This window comes from Mesocricetus auratus, unplaced genomic scaffold, assembly GCF_017639785.1.
Source record: "Mesocricetus auratus isolate SY011 unplaced genomic scaffold, BCM_Maur_2.0 Super-Scaffold_100676, whole genome shotgun sequence".
NCBI lineage: Eukaryota > Metazoa > Chordata > Mammalia > Rodentia > Cricetidae > Mesocricetus > Mesocricetus auratus.
This window is the reverse complement of record NW_024429266.1, coordinates 179,545,392-179,562,461: the sequence shown is the minus strand read 5'-3', so window position 1 is coordinate 179,562,461 and position 17,070 is coordinate 179,545,392. Positions and strand designations below refer to the sequence as shown.

At 47.0% G+C, this 17,070-nt stretch overlaps 1 protein-coding gene across 2 annotated transcripts in view; it reads left to right on the top strand.

The window, feature by feature from the left end:
• Wnt5b (Wnt family member 5B) overlaps positions 1–17,070 on the top strand; it is a 111,311-nt gene that overhangs the window by 82,516 nt on the left and 11,725 nt on the right. For both annotated transcript variants that reach the window (XM_040737284.1, XM_005066065.4), the window contains exons 2-3: positions 13,947–14,083; positions 15,538–15,785. In XM_040737284.1, coding sequence (XP_040593218.1) covers positions 13,965–14,083; positions 15,538–15,785 — 367 coding nt within the window. In that variant the 5' untranslated portion in view covers positions 13,947–13,964. The remainder of the gene's footprint in view (positions 1–13,946; positions 14,084–15,537; positions 15,786–17,070) is intronic.

Here is a 17,070-nt window from a genome sequence, read left to right as displayed (position 1 = left end):
AATGAACCCTGTACTGATGTTATAAATTATAGTTATGTTGTTAAATGTGAGTGAAGACTCAATAGTCACACATATAAAATTAAAGGAAAAGATGAGTTATCGTTGGAGAGATGAGTTGTTGTCCCCGAGAAATAGTTAATACATTTAATTCAATTAAATGGTATTAATCTAATAAGAATATCTAACTCTCGTGTAAAGGCTGTTTCTGTGTATGATGATAGGGGATTAATTTACTTCTGTGCATACAGACCATCCCAAGTTCTGTGTACTCTGCAACCTGGGCAGCCTTGACCTAAGCAGGAAGGCTGTGTGGCCCTGCCTCTGGCCCCAGGACTCTCACCTGTGATCCTGACTCTTCATTGGGTATTTCTGGCTACCTGCTCACACTGCTAAACCATGGCAAGAAATCTCCAGCCCCGGCCCAGGGCATGCGGTTCACTGACTCTGAGCTGGGTCCCACAGATCTCCCCTGTAGTCTTAGCCACTAGGGGAGATAGGAGGGTCTCTTGAGCTCAGGAGTTTGAGGTTAGCCCAAACAACACTCCTGAGCTAGCCTCAAACCTGAGAAAAAGAGCTAGCAAGATAGCTCAACGAGTAAAGACCCTTATCACCGAAGCCCAAAAACCAGAGTTCAATCCCTGAGAGCCACATGGTGGGCAGAGCGAGCCAGTTCCCACCAGTTATCCTCAGACATGCACACGTGTGCCTGAACACTCGGAAGTGAGTAAATCAAAATGTTACAAAAAGAGAAAAGTGTACAACAGTGACTGACGTGATTCTGATCACTTTTCCTGGGACAAGCACTGGAGTGGTGGGAAGTTAGGGTCAGAGACATGGCAGAAGGAAGTTGATTTTAAATCAATAGGGTCAGGGAACTGCCTGGAGTCAAATGGAGGCCAAGAGAAACTACACAGGCATCTCTGCTTTTGCCCCAGTCTTTGATGGTGTTTTCTTAATGTTGGAAAAACGCAGTAATTTTATTATTTGCTGCACACCATCCCAAGCTTCCTCCCCACCACCACCACACCACATCTGGACATCTGGTTGTATTCCATTTGTGTGATACCGGGCCATTTTCCATTGCCGTTCTGTGTTGACATTGGCTTTTAGTGTTTGGGCCTGTGGTTTCCCTTGACACAAACATGGACTCATTTCTTACCACGGAAGTTTTCCTAGGGTGCTAGTGTTTCAGGCTGGAGGGCTATGAACGTGTGATTTCGGATCCGCCTCCCTGCTCTCCTCTTTGGGTTCTGCCATTGCCTAGGGCTCCTATGGCGTCCTAAGTGGGCTTCATCCAAGCAGAACAAAAGGAGGCTGGAACTGGGGAGATGGAGAGCAGTTGCTGCGCAATCGTGAGAACCAGAGTTTGGATGCCAGCACCAGCTTAATCCAGGCATAATACAAAAAAGAAAAAAAAAAAAAAAAGAAAGGTCAAGGATCTTACCCACTCTTCTGGCCCCTCCCCCAGAGACCCATGCATGTACATTTTTAAATATGTGCATGTATGCATACACTAAAACATATACACACATTTATAAATCAAATCTAAAAACAAAACAACAACAAAAAGAACTCTGTGAGTTCGAGACCAACCTGGTCTTAGTCTACAGAGCCAGTTCCAGGGCAGCTAGGGCTGTTACACAGAGAAACCCTGTCTCAGAAAAAAAAGAGAGAGAGAGAGAGAGAGAGAGAGAGAGAGAGAGAGAGAGAGAGAGAGAGAGAGAGAGAGAGAGAGAGAGAGGTCATTTGTAGACAACCAAGGAGATGGCAATGCTGGGCACATTAGCACACATTCCATCTGTGGACCTCAGAGTCATTTGTTGTTTGTTTTTGTTTTTGCAGCCTAGATAGGATCAGAGAGTCTGGCCCTTCTATATGGACCTGAAGGAATTTCTTTCCGTTTCTGCACTGCCTGTGCACATCTGCTGGCCTCTCCCCTGCTCCTCCCCTGAATGGGAGCTTTGAGCATCAGCCATTAATACTGTTTTACAGAGGACACTCATCAGAATTTCAGAATTCTGCTGCCAGTTTCTTTATTATTATTATTATTCCTTTATTTACTTATTAATCTTTTGTGTTTGTATGTGCATTCATGAGTGCACACACAACATGGCACATGTGTGGAGAGTTGGTTTTCATCTTCCGTCATGTGAATCCTAGGGATTACGTTCAGGTAGTCAGGTTTGGTGGCAAACACCTTCACCTGTCGATTCATCTGGCCAGGCCCACTGTTAGTTTCTTAAAGGTGTTTTAAACTAATTTCTAAATGCTTTTGCAAATGTCATTTCCTTTTGCTGATGGAACCCAGATGGTAGGGGTGGTGTGGTGTTTTTCCTCATTTGAGTCACTTTACCAGCACCTTGTCATCTAGACACAGAGGGTGACTTCAGGACAGCCTCGTGGTTGCAGAACATGGTTAGGTCTGGAAAAGTGACTGGGCAAAAACAGACAAACAAAAACCAGGGAAAGTTTGTGGGGAGAGAGAAAAGCGCTCTGATTCAACACTTCCTTTCCAGCATGATGGAAACATGTATCTAGTTACAGGATTTCTTTGGCCAAAAAAAAAAAAAAGTTTTTTAAAACTAGATCTAGCCGGGGCAAAGCCAGTGTCTCCCTAGCCAACTGAGTTAAAAGACCCCTCTGCCTCACATGCCAGCTGAGGGACCCTCTGTAGAACCGTATTTATGGAGAAGCAGAAACTCTAGCTCAGTCAAGTTCTGGTCCTGGGTGAGATTTGCAATCCCTTTGACCTCAACTGAGAAAGCTGAAGATGGACGTCATAGAAATCATAAACACGGAGCCCCATAGCACTCTCCTCGTGGCGCTTGACCCATCATACACACTGAAAGACAGGCAGGCGTACTCTGGGAAGCACAGGGCTGTTCCAACTTGAGGACCAAATGGGCTAAGCTGATTCGGATACCACAGCTAGAGTCGGCCACCTGCTAGCAGACACAGGGGGGTGCCTCCTTCTCTAAGAGTCCTCATTTTAAAAATAAATGATCTATGAAAGAGGCATTGCAGTAGCTAATAGACATGTAAAATATCTATGCCTTTGCTGAGCATCAGAGAAATGCAATTTAAAATGTGCTAACTTAGTATGAATACTAAATATCAGCCTACTTTTTATTGCGCTTTACTTCCACCAAAAGTTGGAAATTCTAAAAATAAACTTACTTGAAAGTGCAATTGTCCAGTAAGCTTAATGATCCAGCTGAACCAGACCTGTTCACTGGTCACTAGAAGTAAAGGGTATTAACAATGGAACAAAATTGTGTGGCTGTGGCTCTGGTGTCCCCTCCCCCAACATGCTGGGACGGACCCAAGCATGCTGGGAAAGTGCCTTAGCACTGAGCTGCACACCCAGCCTCCTCTCTCATTATCCGGTAGAGATGGACAGAGCTAGAGAAGTATGGCTTGTCAAGGGCCACAGCTGTGTAGAGCTGAAGTCCATTAGTGAACTATGTATTAAACCGTGATGCCTGTGAGCCTGGGTGCTCAATAGCTTCATGCCAGGGCCTGGTAAGGGGGCTAAGTAGGTAAGTCACTGGCTACTAAGTCACAGGGCCTGAGTTCAATCCCCAGCACCCACAGGTAGAGAGAAAAGACTCTCACAGTTGTTCTCTGACCTCCATACATGTGTTGTGGTATGTGTACGTGTACAGAGAGAGAGAGAGAAAGAGAGAGAGAGAGAGAGAGAGAGAGAGAGAGAGAGAGAGAGAGAGAGAGAGAGAGAGAGAGAGAGAGAGAGAGAGAGAAACAAGTGCATGGAAGATTCAGCTTTTTAAAACTAGTGTGCTGGGCAGTGGTGGTGCACACATTTAATCCCAGCACTCAGGAGGCAGAGGCAGGTGGGTCTCTGTGAGTTTGAGACCAGCCTGGTCTACAAGAGGTAGTTCCAGTACAGCCTCACAATATTACAGAGAAACCCTTCCTCGAAAAAAAACAAAAAAACCTCGAAGTGAGTCAAGATTCCATATGCCTTCAGGAATAGGGATTGGAGTATTGGTCCCTGTTCCCTCATTCAGCGTCTGTCCTTAGAGAAACAGGAGACTGGACACCTCTGTCTTTTTCAAGGGGGCAGTAACTACAGTTGAAGTGCCTTTGATAACCCTAGAAACCACCACAAAAATAGCAGCAAAACCCAAAACCCTCTATATTCTAAAAGAGGCATTTGTTTTTATATAAATGGTTAACTATTCATCAAATTAATATTGACTTTATAGATTTTAAATATAGCATAAATAGCATTTACTGAGATTTAATTATAGGGTCGTTTTCTGCTGAACGTATCCTCCCTCTTTACAGCCCCTTTCTAGTGTTCTAACTTCTGCCTGCTCTCACTCGAAGGCAGATGCACATATATAAAAACTGGGCGTTGGAGAGGTGGACGCATGCTTAAGAGCAGTGGCTACAGAATCATGCTGCCTGTTGTTCCCGCTCCAAGGAGAGGAGAGGCAGGAGCACTACTGGGACTTGCTGGCCAGTGGGGAAGACATGAGCCGAGTGTTCAGGGAGAAACCTGCCTGAATAGGCAGAGAAAGAGAGAAAATGCCTGAACCCTGGCTTCCCTGTACACACATGAGCATATACAGATGCTCATAAAATAAACAAACAAACAAACAAATAAATCTTTTTGAAAAATTAGAAGCAGGGCTAGTCATGACTCATGCTTTTAATCCCAGCACTCAGGAGGCAGGGGCAGGCAGATCTTTATGTGTGAGTCCAACCTGGTCTACATGGAGAGTTCCAGACTAGCCAGGCTATATAGGAAGACCCTCTCAAAAACAAACAAGGAAACAAAATTATATGATCCACATATGAGAATAAACATGAGGAGTTTGTCTTCCTGAGCCTGGGTTACCTCACTTAATAAATGACTTCCCAACTCCAGTTCCATCCATTTTCCTGCAAATTGCATAATTTTACTTGTAAAATTTCATTGTATTTATGTTTTCATTATCCATTCATCTATTGATGAATATCTTGGCTGATTCAATTTCCTGCCTATTGTGAATAAAGCCGCAATAATAATGAATGAACAAGTATCTCTGTAGTAGGACACAGTTTCCTTTGGGACTGTGTTCAGGAATGATACAACTAAATCTTATGGAAGTTCTTTTCTTAGCTTTTTGAGAAACCTCCATGTGGGCCAGTGTATGCTCTAAGGGTCAGTTTTCAAATATACCTAGCCAAATGCACCAATAGACACATGAAATTCTCAACACTTGGAAGGCTGATACAGAGGGATCATGAATTCCAAGCCCTTGACTTGAGTGCCTTACAGGATGCTGTCATAAACCAAGGGCAGACTGGGTGGTAATGTGCTTGCCTAGCATGCCCAAGGCTGGGTCCAATTCACAGCAACAGCAATAACAGAAAAGTGTGTAGATGAGTCCCATACAAAGTAGACTAAGATAAGGCTTTGTCCTGGTTGAGGTTATGTTACCCCTGTAACAACCCCTCTCCCCAAGATATACATTGGCTTTAAAAAGCCTTGGTTTATTTTTATCCTGTGTGAAAAGCTGGGCATGGCGGGGAATGCCTTTAATCCCAGCACTTGGGAGGCAGAAGCAGGTGACTCTCTGAGTTCAAGGCCAGCCTGGGCTACAGAGTGAGTTCCAGGACATCCAGGGCTATACAGAGAAACCGTGTTTGGAAAAATTAAACAAACAAACAAACAAACCCAAGTGGATGTCCCATTGCTGGAACATTCTCCACTGGTCGTTGGGACCTGGTCTGCTTTCTGTCTTTGAACTCTGTCTTTGGCCCTAACTTTGAAGGCTGTTATTTTAGTCAGGTAGATAGACAACTTATAAAGAGGAACTCAGTTTCAGGTCACTCTTGGCTATGTTGCTTTTGGTCCTATGGTGAGATGGAACATCATGGTGGGAGCCTGTGGTAGAGGAAACTGTTTACTCCATGGATGAAATGTTAAGGAGACAGATGGGGAAGACCCTAGGTCTCCATCTCCCCTTCAAGGGTACAAACCAGTGACCCGATTTCAGCTGCACCAACTCCCTGTAGTGTCACAGACTAGATATGAAACCTCTGACACAGGGGCCATGTTCTAAATATAGCAGCTACTCTGCTCACCTTCAGCAAAGAAGGGATGAGCTTGTGTGGAGGACTGCTCGTGGGAGCACTTTTTGTAGTCCAGTCCCAGAAGCTACGGAATCATTTCTTCTATCATATCACTAGGTCTTAGTGATATGGGCATATCTTAGTAACAAAAGCCAGGAAATACAGTCACACTGTGTGCAAGCTGGGTAACTGTAGAGCACCCCAGAGGATCTGAACAAGAAGAGGCGTCATAGGAGAACAAAGTGACTTCTTGGATAAATACGTGCAAATCTAGGATGCAGAACTTAGTTTCTTAGATTAATTGTAAATTGTTTTCTTTTCAGTCTTTAAAATTTATGCCACCATTTGCATGTGGGAAGTGGAGAAAGCCCTTAGTGAATGAAGTCCAAGTAAATGTGGGCTGATGGCATGGACACAGCCATGTCAAGGACCAATCACTCAGCCTCGTGTGAGTGGCAACGTTTTCCGTGGGTGGAGATGAGAGGGCTGGCACCGTGTGCAGGAAATGTCCACTGTGGGTTTCTCCCCCAGGTATTTACTGAAGACTGCTTCCCAACAGGAACTGTTTACTGTGTACCGTAAGCACTGCCTCCCTGTTTAACTGTATGTAACTATATGAGGGGCTGAGGCTTCTCCATCAGAGAGCCCAGTCCACCTGACCCCAGCTTTTCTGTGTGACCATGCGTCCTTTTTCACCTCATTCCTGTCATAGGTTGGGCCTATTGCTGTGAAGAGACACCATGACTACACCAACTCTTACAAAGGAAAACATTTAATTGGGGCTGGCTTACCGTTTCAGTGGTTCAGTCCATCACCATGGCAGGGCATGGCGGTGTGCAGGCAGATGTGCTGGAGAAGGGGCCGAGAGTTCTACATCTTGATCCACAGGCACAGAAGGAGACTGTGTCCCACACTGGACTTGACTTGAGCATATATGAGACCCCAAAATCCGCACCTACAGTACCTCCGATAAGGCCTTCTCCAAGATGGAAGGAGAGACCCAACTCTACCAACTTGTCCTCTGACCTACATACATACCACACAGTGCCATGTGCACTCATGTGCATGTACCATGCACACACACATGCTACGTCCGGCATAGCTCCAGGGATTGACACAGCTGGGGTGCCAAGGGAGCTGTGGTGGCCTGAGTACAAATGGCCTCCGCAGACTCATGTGAATGCTTGACCATAGTATGATTTCTCAAGGCCTTAGGAAATTTTTTACATTAAAAATAATTTATTTATTTTATTATGTTTATTGGTGTTTTGTTTGCATGTATGTCTCTGTGAGGGTGTCAGGTACCCTGGAACTGGAGCTGCCATGTGGATGCTGGGAATTAAACCCAGGTTCTCTGGAAGAGCAATCAGAGCAATCAATGCTCTTAACCACTGAGCCATCTCTCCAGCCTTCCCCCCCCTTTTTTTTAACATTTTAATTGTGTGTGTGTGTGTGTGTGTGTGTGTGTGTGTGTGTGTGTGTGTGTGTGCATGTCATGCCATGGCATTAGCCTGGAGTCAGAGCACAACTTTCAGAGTCTCTTCCCTCCTCACTGTGGGTCCTGAGGATCGAGTCATCAGGCTGCGCACCAGACATCTTTACCTGCTGAGTCATATCACCAGTCTTTCTCTGAGTCCTTTTAAATATGCTCCAGTTTGCAAAGTCAGAAAGACGTACATTGAGTTGGTAGCACAAGACACACATGTCCCAGTGAGCCGGTATAGTCAGGCTGTCAGTTGCCCTTGGTGGGTTCCAGAGCTGCACTGCTTACAGCTCCTCTCCCTGTGAACTCCAGATTGCAGGGTATGGAAGCAACCCACACCCCAGAGCTCCACAGCAGACCAAAATAGGTTACTTTGCAAGATGAGAGCATCTAAACATCATTTCAACAACTGTCCAATTCCTTGAAAAGAAGCCCAAAGCTTTGGCTCTCAGAATTTGTTTCTCAGAGTGATTTCCTAAGCCATACCAACTTAGCTGCCACTCATTTCTGCCTTCCTTGGAAGAAGCATCTTTTAAAATGATTGTATCAGGTTGCAAGAGGATGAAAATTCTTATCTTCTGCATGGAATGAAACTTCCTTGGACTTTTGCTTGGCAATTGGGGAGAAAATGGTGCTTTCCCAATTAAAAGACTTCAGCTGGAACCTGCCACTTCCGGAAACCATGCACGCAGGGTCCGGAAGTGGGAGGACCTAGGGACTCCGTTGGCTTTGTGGCATTTGTTCTCACAGCTTCAGTACAATTGAGAGTAGGTCACTTATTTTTCCTGGGTTTCTGGAAGCTGGCTGGTGGTCTGGGATTCGCTATTCCTGGAAACATGAAGATCCACACCCTGGGTCCACCTCCAGCTCTTCTGCTTCAACACACACACACACATACACACACACACACACACACACACACACACACACACACACTCACACACACACACAACCCCTCCCCACAGAGAATGCCAAATGCAGTTCTAGTTTAACTTCTTATTCCGAGTGCCAGAATTTAAATCTCCTGTCTTCTACCCACCCTCTCCCTAAGCCACCCCTCGACGCCTGAGTTCTCCAGAGGCTGCTGCAAACGGTGGTAGAGCTGGTCCACTTTCCTCTCACCCCACCACAGATTTCTCGGTTTTTCGTCTCCATCAGCTGTCGAGGAGGTAGATCACACAAAGGAAGGCTGTGCCTTAGGGCTAAGAGGGTTCGATGAGCAAAGCGGGAAGGAAGAATGGGGGCAGGGTAGAGGCAGAGCCCCTTGGGAGAAATAATTAAGGCTGGCAGGGAAAGGCTGTGTTAATTGAGCTGAGCAGAAGATGAGCATCTGGGGATTCTTTCATGAGACTGGGATTTTCTGATAAAGTCTTCCTTACATTATTGCATTCACTATAAGAAAAGTGTCTTTTAAAAAGGAAAGGTATCTATGAAAACAGTTACACCAGAGACAGAGCTGACTGGTGATCTAAATAGTAACCACAGCAAAAATAAACAAACAAATAGATAAATAAATAAACGTGATACAGAGAGTAGCTTGGCCAAAGCCTGGTTTCCTCGCAGTGAAAGGAAACTATGCAGCACTGACTCATGGTACGGAAACTGCTGGCTCACTGATGGGATGCTGGGGGCTATGTCACTGATGGGATGCTGGGGGCTACATCACTGATGGGATGCTGGGGGCTATGTCACTGATGGGATGCTGGGGACTATGTCACTGATGGGATGCTGGGGGCTATGTCACTGATGATGGGATGCTGAGGGCTATGTCACTGATGATGGGATGCTGGGGGCTACATCACTGATGGGATGATGGGGGCTACATCACTGATGGGATGCTGGGGGCTATGTGCTGTTGTGTTTCATAGCTGCCCAATCCTCCAATAGTTATATCAGAGGGCTGTCTCTAAATTATTAAACATTTGTTTAAGACTTCCTTTTGAGCTGGAATATTCTTTTTGTGAGGAGATAAAGGGGATGGGGAAGGATCTTAGTGTGCCCTATGAGACAGAGAATGCCCAGAGATCCCCCATCCATGCTAATGGGATCTTTCCTCAGTTTGAACATTTCTGTTGTATAATGTACAACACGGGAACTCAGGAAATGGCAGAGAGCCATGATATGCACATAATGTATGCACAGCCAAGTAAATGGCACCAGTGAACAGGCATTATCCCAGGCTGAGCCGTAGACTTGTGCTGGTACCCAGAAACTCTAAGTCTCTTCCTCATCGTGGTCCATCCCCTCTCCCATCCTGGAGGGAACCTCCACATGGTGTTGATGACATTGTCTTTTGCTTTTCTGCATGGCTTGCACCTGTATTCTCTGTGACTTGCTTTTCTATGCTGTGTTGGTAAGATTTGAGATTGTGGTTGCATGTGGTGGTAGCTTGTTCATTTTTATTCCTGCACAGTATTTCATTGCAGCCACAGATCTCAGCTGGCCATCTGTCTCACTGTGATGGAACTGTTGACAGCATGAGGCTGACACAGGACTGCTATCTTGTTATTTGTTTGTTTGTTTGTTTAAATTTGTCTAAGAGTAGAACCAGAGGACTGGGGCATGCTAAGTCTTGGAGTTCAAACCCAGGCCTTGTGGCAGGCACTGCCCTCGAGCTGTTGACGTACTTCCTGGTGCATAAATCTCTACGGGGGCGGGGCCAGCAGCCTCATCATGAACACCTTTTTAGTTGGTAACTGCTTCGTTTAGATGTAAGCCATGTCCTGTGTGGTTCATTCATCTGAAGTGTACAGTCCAGTGGTACTTGGTGTAATCACAGACAATCTTCAATAATGTGTTTGTTAGTGTGTTCCTTTGAGGGATCCATACACATGACTAACAGAGTAAAAACCAGTGGACGTCTTTGTGCTAGAGCTGTGGCTTGGTTTGCTTATGCTGAAAGTTCCGTGGCCCTGAGAGGTCTTTAACACTGTAGGGCAATTGGTTTAAGGTACCAACAAGTAGAAATTTATTGTTAATACAAATGTGTTATTTTGGAACCATGGTGCATCAATTCAGTGCCTGTTACTGAGGATGGCTGCATGAAAATGGCTCTCAAATTTTCACGGTGTCAGAATTGACTCCTTTGATTTCCAGCACATGTGTCCACCCCCAACTCCTCACACAAATAAATAAATGTGATAAAATTCTTAATAAAAAGAATTGCATTACAGCACTCGGGAGGCAGAGGCAGGCTGATCTCTGTGAGTTCAAGATCAACCTGGTCTACATGAGCTAGTTCCAGGACAGCCTCCAAAGCCACAGAGAAACCCTGTCTTGGAAAAAAAAACCAAGAATTGCATAAAAAACAATTACAGATTGCTAGACACAAAACTCTTTCTGGGTGGAGCTTGGCAATTTGAGATTTTGTGTTTCTAGTGGATTTCCAAATGATGCTGATACTAATTGTTGCGGACTATGCTTCGAGAAACCTAGAGTTTACAAAATTAGAAATCTGAAAATTAGAGAACTTAATAAAGAAGCCATGAAACAATTTAGAGATTAGAGATCAGTTAGCCTGTTCTCTGGTCTCTCAGAGCAAGACGGTAGGAGTGGAGAGTGGGGAGCACGCTTTAAACTCACTGTGCAGACACGGCCAATGGCCTTGGCAGTGGATTTGGTGCACCGGGCAGGGAGGAAGGACAGCGAGGTTTCAGGCATACATCCAGGAAGAGGAGTAGAGGACAGGACCCAGGCAGGGGCGCAAGGAAACCCTAGCTATTTTATACTTCACTACTCGCTCTCCGGAATGGTTTACTCACTCAACCATGGCTTGCTTCATGGTCAGAAGGATGGCACTCGGTAACAGAAGGACTGGACATTTTCCTGGGCACTGCTTTTGAATGCTCCATGGCGACTAGAGGTCAGCCAGTGGAAGTATTCCCTGAAGCTCATAAGCTGGAAGCCTAGAAAAGACTGAAGCCTTCTGTTACCATAATGTCTCACCTAGCCTTCTGAAGTACTTCCCCTCTGACCAGAATAAGCCATCACATGACTTGTTCACATGACTTCAAGGCCTTATGGGTCCCACAGCCTGGCAGCAGCTAGCTGTTCCTTGGACTCTGGCTACATCTGTGTCCTGTCTGGATTTGAGGTCTTTTTACCTAGTGGGACCAAAACATCTCCGTCATCTCCATCCCCACACGCCCTGCAAGGACATCAGAAGTGCAGGCAGCTGCCCAGCATCAGTTCTTGGACCACTGCTGGCAAGGACAGAGCTGTTAAAGACATTGTTTCATGTACCACATGTCTGGCAGACAGTGGGGACAACACAAGTACTAGAGGCTTTCTTGTTTGGGTTTTTGGTTGGTTGGGTTTGGGGTAATTTTTAAGATTTCACTTGTAATGGGCACAGGGTAGTGGGAGCTGCTCCTGGGGACCATTGCGTTTTTCCTTTGTTTCTGAGGCAGGAAGGTGCAGAATTTGCAACCCCTGTGAATCTGGCCCTAGATGGCCTCTGACCCAGGCAGTTAAACACAGTGATGTCCTCCCCAACTCCCAATTTGGCTTGATTAGACTTAGGACCTCAGAAAGATTCCTGGGTGCCTGTTAGGGGAAACTTGGGCCGAGGAGGCTCAGGGACATTGGTACCATCCACTGGGAGAAACCTGTGCTACTTGGTAGTGTGGCTATGTAATGACTCATGGGGCCGGGTGCTGGTGGGGAGTAGAGTATTCCAGTCTGTGGTGGTTTGGCCAGGGCAGCCAGAGGGGAAGGCTGAATGGTCTGCAAGAAGGACTGGGAAGAGAAGCTAGGGATGTTTGAACAAGGACGCCCTTTGAAGTTTTTCTCTTGTGTATCTTCTCTGTCCTGGGCCTGGACCCTCCCCTCCATAAAGCCATTAGCTTCTGGAGCCAGCCTTATCTCTGCCCCATCTCTCTAAGTTCTACAGACCTCCTATCTTGAGGTGGAGGAGGATTTATGGGGGGTCTGGGAGGGGGAGGGACATCCCTTAGAGGAGGCAGTGAAGTCAGTTAGGAAAGTTGGAGTTGTTAGTGGCCCCGCTAAAGACCGGATCATTTCCGAGCTGGCTCTACATGACAAAAGCTAAGGAGCAAATCTCTCTTTGATCTGCCCCTTGCCGGCCCCACACACCTGCCTGTTGGTGCCCTGCCCCAGCTGAGACCTCAAGCAGGCAAACCAAAAGGGGTGGGGAACAGGCACGTCCTAACTCTGAATCCTGCTCCCGCCACCTTCCTCCCTTAGTGGCCCAGGTCAAACATATTTCCTAGACCAATAGTCTAAAAAGCATCTGCCGCCCCCTCCCGGAGAGTCTAGCGACCCGGAAGCTCAGCATCAGCATGGTGAGCTGGCGTGGGAGTGGGATGCTTGTGCTGTGCCTGAGTGTGTGTGGTGTGTGTGTGTGTGTGTGCTCGTGTGTGTGTGTGGTGTGTGTGTGAGGTGTGTATGGTGTGTGTGCGTGTGTGTGTGTGTGGTGTGTGTGCATGCTCGTGTGTGTGTGAGTGTGTGTTTGTGTATTGGAAATAAGGCGAGAAGAGAGAGAGTGAGTGTGTGTGTGTGTATTGGGAATAAGGAGAACCTAGATGTAGGTGGGCGTTTGGTCAATTGTTCTGGGATGCCAAAGCTGTATTTTCCAAATGTCCAAAGTTTTTCCGGACCGGTGTGTTTCACCAAGGCAAAGGTGGCAACAAGGGAGTGGGCAGGACCTCCAGGAAGATTTGAGAGAAGTGGCCCGAGCTGGTGGAATTGCATTCCATGTGGCCCTTCAAAGGCCAGAGTGTTGTGGGAGGAGACTGGCCACCAAAGCCTGTTCCTGGGAGGCTCCTGCATGGCCTGGGAAGTAAAATGGCATTAATGTTCTCCCTGCTACTACTCTTTAAAGAGTAAACAAGGATTTGCATTCAGAAATCTTCAGAGCACGAAGGGCACAGCCTATGGGGTGTAGTCATATCTAATTCTGTAGGTGTTTAACTCTTAGCCTCTACAAACAAGGGCCTGTTAGAGACTGGAGTGAGTGGAATTTTTTTTTTTTTTTTTTGCAGTAGGATGGACCTTTGTCTCTGTCCTCTTGGCCTGGGCTCTAGATGGGCAGTTGTGCGTCTTAATTGCTGCACCAGACACATTGCTCTTGAAATGGTCTGTTTTCATTTGCTTTTCTGGTTTCACAGCTTGTTACCTTCAGACTTGGATCCTGAGTAGGAGACCCACAGTGTAATGTAAGGGACGCAAAAGCCCTGTGGTGAGCAGCTACCCAACAAGAGGAGGCTGGAGAGGGCTGAACTTGAGGGGAGGGGCAGCATTTGCCTCCAGGTCCCTCCCACAGCTCATCCTTTAGCTTTTCTGCACTGTTTGCATCTCTCCTGGGCTCCCCAAATCTGTAGCATGGCACACTGACTCTCCTTTCCTTCCCTCTCTCCAGGGAACTCTGCTTTGGAAGATGTTGGTTCCAGGGCACTGGGATGGGCTGAGGTTGACCATGCCCAGCCTGATGTCGCTGTTCACAGCAGCTCTGCTCTCCAGCTGGGCCCAGCTACTGACTGATGCCAGCTCCTGGTGGTGAGTGAGAGGGCCCCGTGGGAGTGGTCACACCTTTATCTGAGGAACACCAAGGGCCTCTTCCATCCCAGGAAGGCTGGCAGAGCTCATCTCCCTCAAGCTCTCAAAGGGGAGGGTTTCATGAGAAGAATATAGGCTTTATTTGTGTGTGTGTGTTTTCCCTTAGATCTTGTCTAAAACCCTTCCTAAATATCCCCTCACCCTGTGAATTGTTATTTATCCAACAGCAAAAAAATATTGATAGCATGAGACCCTGAAATCCACTCTTAGAAACACACACACACACACACACACATACACACACATACACACACATACACACACATACACACACATACACACATACACACACATACACACACATACACACATACACACACACATACACACACACACACTATTAAGGCTGAGGGACAGACCTCTTGAGCCTGATAGTTCAAAGTCATCCTGTAGAATACAGTAAGACCCACATCACAAGAAAAGCATGTAAATATTTGTGTGTAGATACGTGTATGTATATGTACAGTGTGGTGTTGCTATCTGTGTGTGTGTGTGTGTGTGTGTGTGTGTGTTTTTCTGCTGGTAGAAGCAGATGTAGTAAAATTCCTACTAGATCAGTCCGAAGGCCAGAAGAAGGCTTTGTAGAAAGAACCAAGGAGGCTCTTTTGTGTTTTTAAGACCACCGCAATTGCCAAATAGACATGGAAATGGCACAGTCTGTAAGTCCCTCATCTAGTCTTCATTTGTTATAGGTGCCAGATGATGAGCAAACGTAGCCCCCAAGCTGGTCAGCAGAGGGGTGGGATACACAGAGGGTTGGGAGAGAATGCCTAGGGTACATGCTCATGTGTGTGTGGATTCGATCTAAAAGCCTGAGGGGATCTACATTAAAGGGGTAGGTTGCTGTCCATCATGCACCCCGCACTTGGCTAAACTCATTACTTACTCCTTCAATGAGGTCAGTGTTATCACTCTGACAGTTCACTTTTTCTGTCTCCTGGAAGTGAATGGCTTCCCTGATCAGCCTGTTCCGCCTACTCTCATCCTTTAAGACAGTCCAAATTTTTCTTGTGGTTTTTTTTGAGACAGGGTCTCACTACATAGCTGTGGCTGTCCTAGAACTTGCCATGCAGACCAGGCTGGCCTTGAACTCACAGAGATCCACCTTCATCTGCCTCCAACTTGCTGGGATTAAAGGTGTGCACAGGCACACCCTACCATCTTTTTATAAAGGCCTTAGCAGCCAACTGTCTGAGGCATATGGTATCTCACATAACATTTGTGTTCCTGCCTCAGTTTCCCTCCTATGTTGTTTGACGACTTGCACCCTGTGCTCACCCTAGAGCCTTGCATGTTGAGAACATTGCAGAGAGGGGATTGCTTGGGTGGTGCATAGAGCTGCAGGAAGGAGCATTCACTGCAGGGTCCTCTCCCTTTCTGGCTTGCTATCGTAGGTCGCTAGCTCTGAACCCGGTGCAGAGGCCTGAGATGTTCATCATCGGTGCTCAGCCTGTGTGCAGCCAGCTTCCCGGGCTTTCCCCAGGCCAGAGGAAGCTGTGTCAGTTGTATCAGGAGCACATGTCCTACATCGGGGAGGGAGCCAAGACGGGCATCAGGGAGTGCCAGCACCAGTTCCGGCAGAGACGGTGGAACTGCAGCACTGTGGACAACACATCTGTCTTTGGCAGAGTCATGCAGATAGGTAAGAGGCCACTTGAGCTTGGCTTGGTCACAGGATCTGTGTCTTCGTGCCTGGGGGCACATCTCCTCCCCAATGGCTGATGCACCGATAGCATGGATGGAAGCCTCGCTGCATTCTTTCTGGGCTTGGAAGTGTGCTAGAAGGAAGAGGGAACCCCACAAGCTACTATAGCACTAACTGCATCACCCTGTGTTCCTCTAAGTCAGACTCAGCCTGGGGCTGTCTGTGACTCACTGTGGGAGGGAATGGAACATCTGAGTGAGGAGGGAGTGGATTCGAGACCTGCCTGCCCTGGCTGCCTTTGTCTCAGTGCTAGAAGGGCCTTTTAAGAAGTCTTCACAGTCTCAGGGGAGAAAAGTCCCAAGTTGCGTGTTCAACATCTAAGGGCTTCACTTCCTCCACTTGAGCCCTTGAACAGGAGGTGAAAACTTGGTGCCAGATTGGTAATAGCTGTCATTACCAGGCCCAGGTCCAGGCCCGGCTTTCTCCTTTGAAAAGGGGTGTGTATGGAAGTGGTGGAGGGGAAAGGTGAGAGACCACAGCTCAGGCTCCTCCCATCCCCTGGCCGGCAGCTGGTGAGAGCTCCGCTGTCCGGTTGCCCCAAAGGAGGTGTGATTTGAGACTAATTGTCTTAAGTTCTTTTGAAATGTAATCCTTACCTCCCTGGCAAGAAATTGAGAAATCAGGCCCTATTCTGCTGGGTCTTCTCTCCAGGACCATAAAAGGAAGGTGTTGGTAGTCTTGTCTCTGCATTCTCCCTGGACAGCTCCCTATCTCTCTACCTCATTCTGGAGTTAGCTGGTGCTGGGGCTTTTCCAAAATAGGGTTCCAGCAGGATGTTTTGGGGGGAGGGGTAGAGATTTTAAAGTATTTATTCTATTAGGAACAACCTCCCTCTCTCCATGCACACACATTTACTCCAGACATCTTTCCTGGGCTTCAAATTGAAAAGTAAAAACAAGGGAAATCTCTTCTGAACTGTCTTTGCCTTTGAGATCAGCTCTGGCTATACAGAAGGAATGTGCCTGTGTTCTGCATGGCCTGAGGGGCAGTATTCCCTGAAAGCCGAGTAGTTGGCTTTTGGTGGGATTTACCTACTGATTCTTGAGGAGGCCTCTTGGCACTCGAGTCCCTCTCCTTGGCACAGTACCTGACCTGCCTAAGCACTTTTGGATGTCTGGACCACGAGACTAGTCTAGGTGGGGAGCAGTATCCTTGTCCTGCAAATATGAGGACCCGATTTGCTTTCCAGCATCCACATAAAAGGCCTGAGGACCCAAATTCA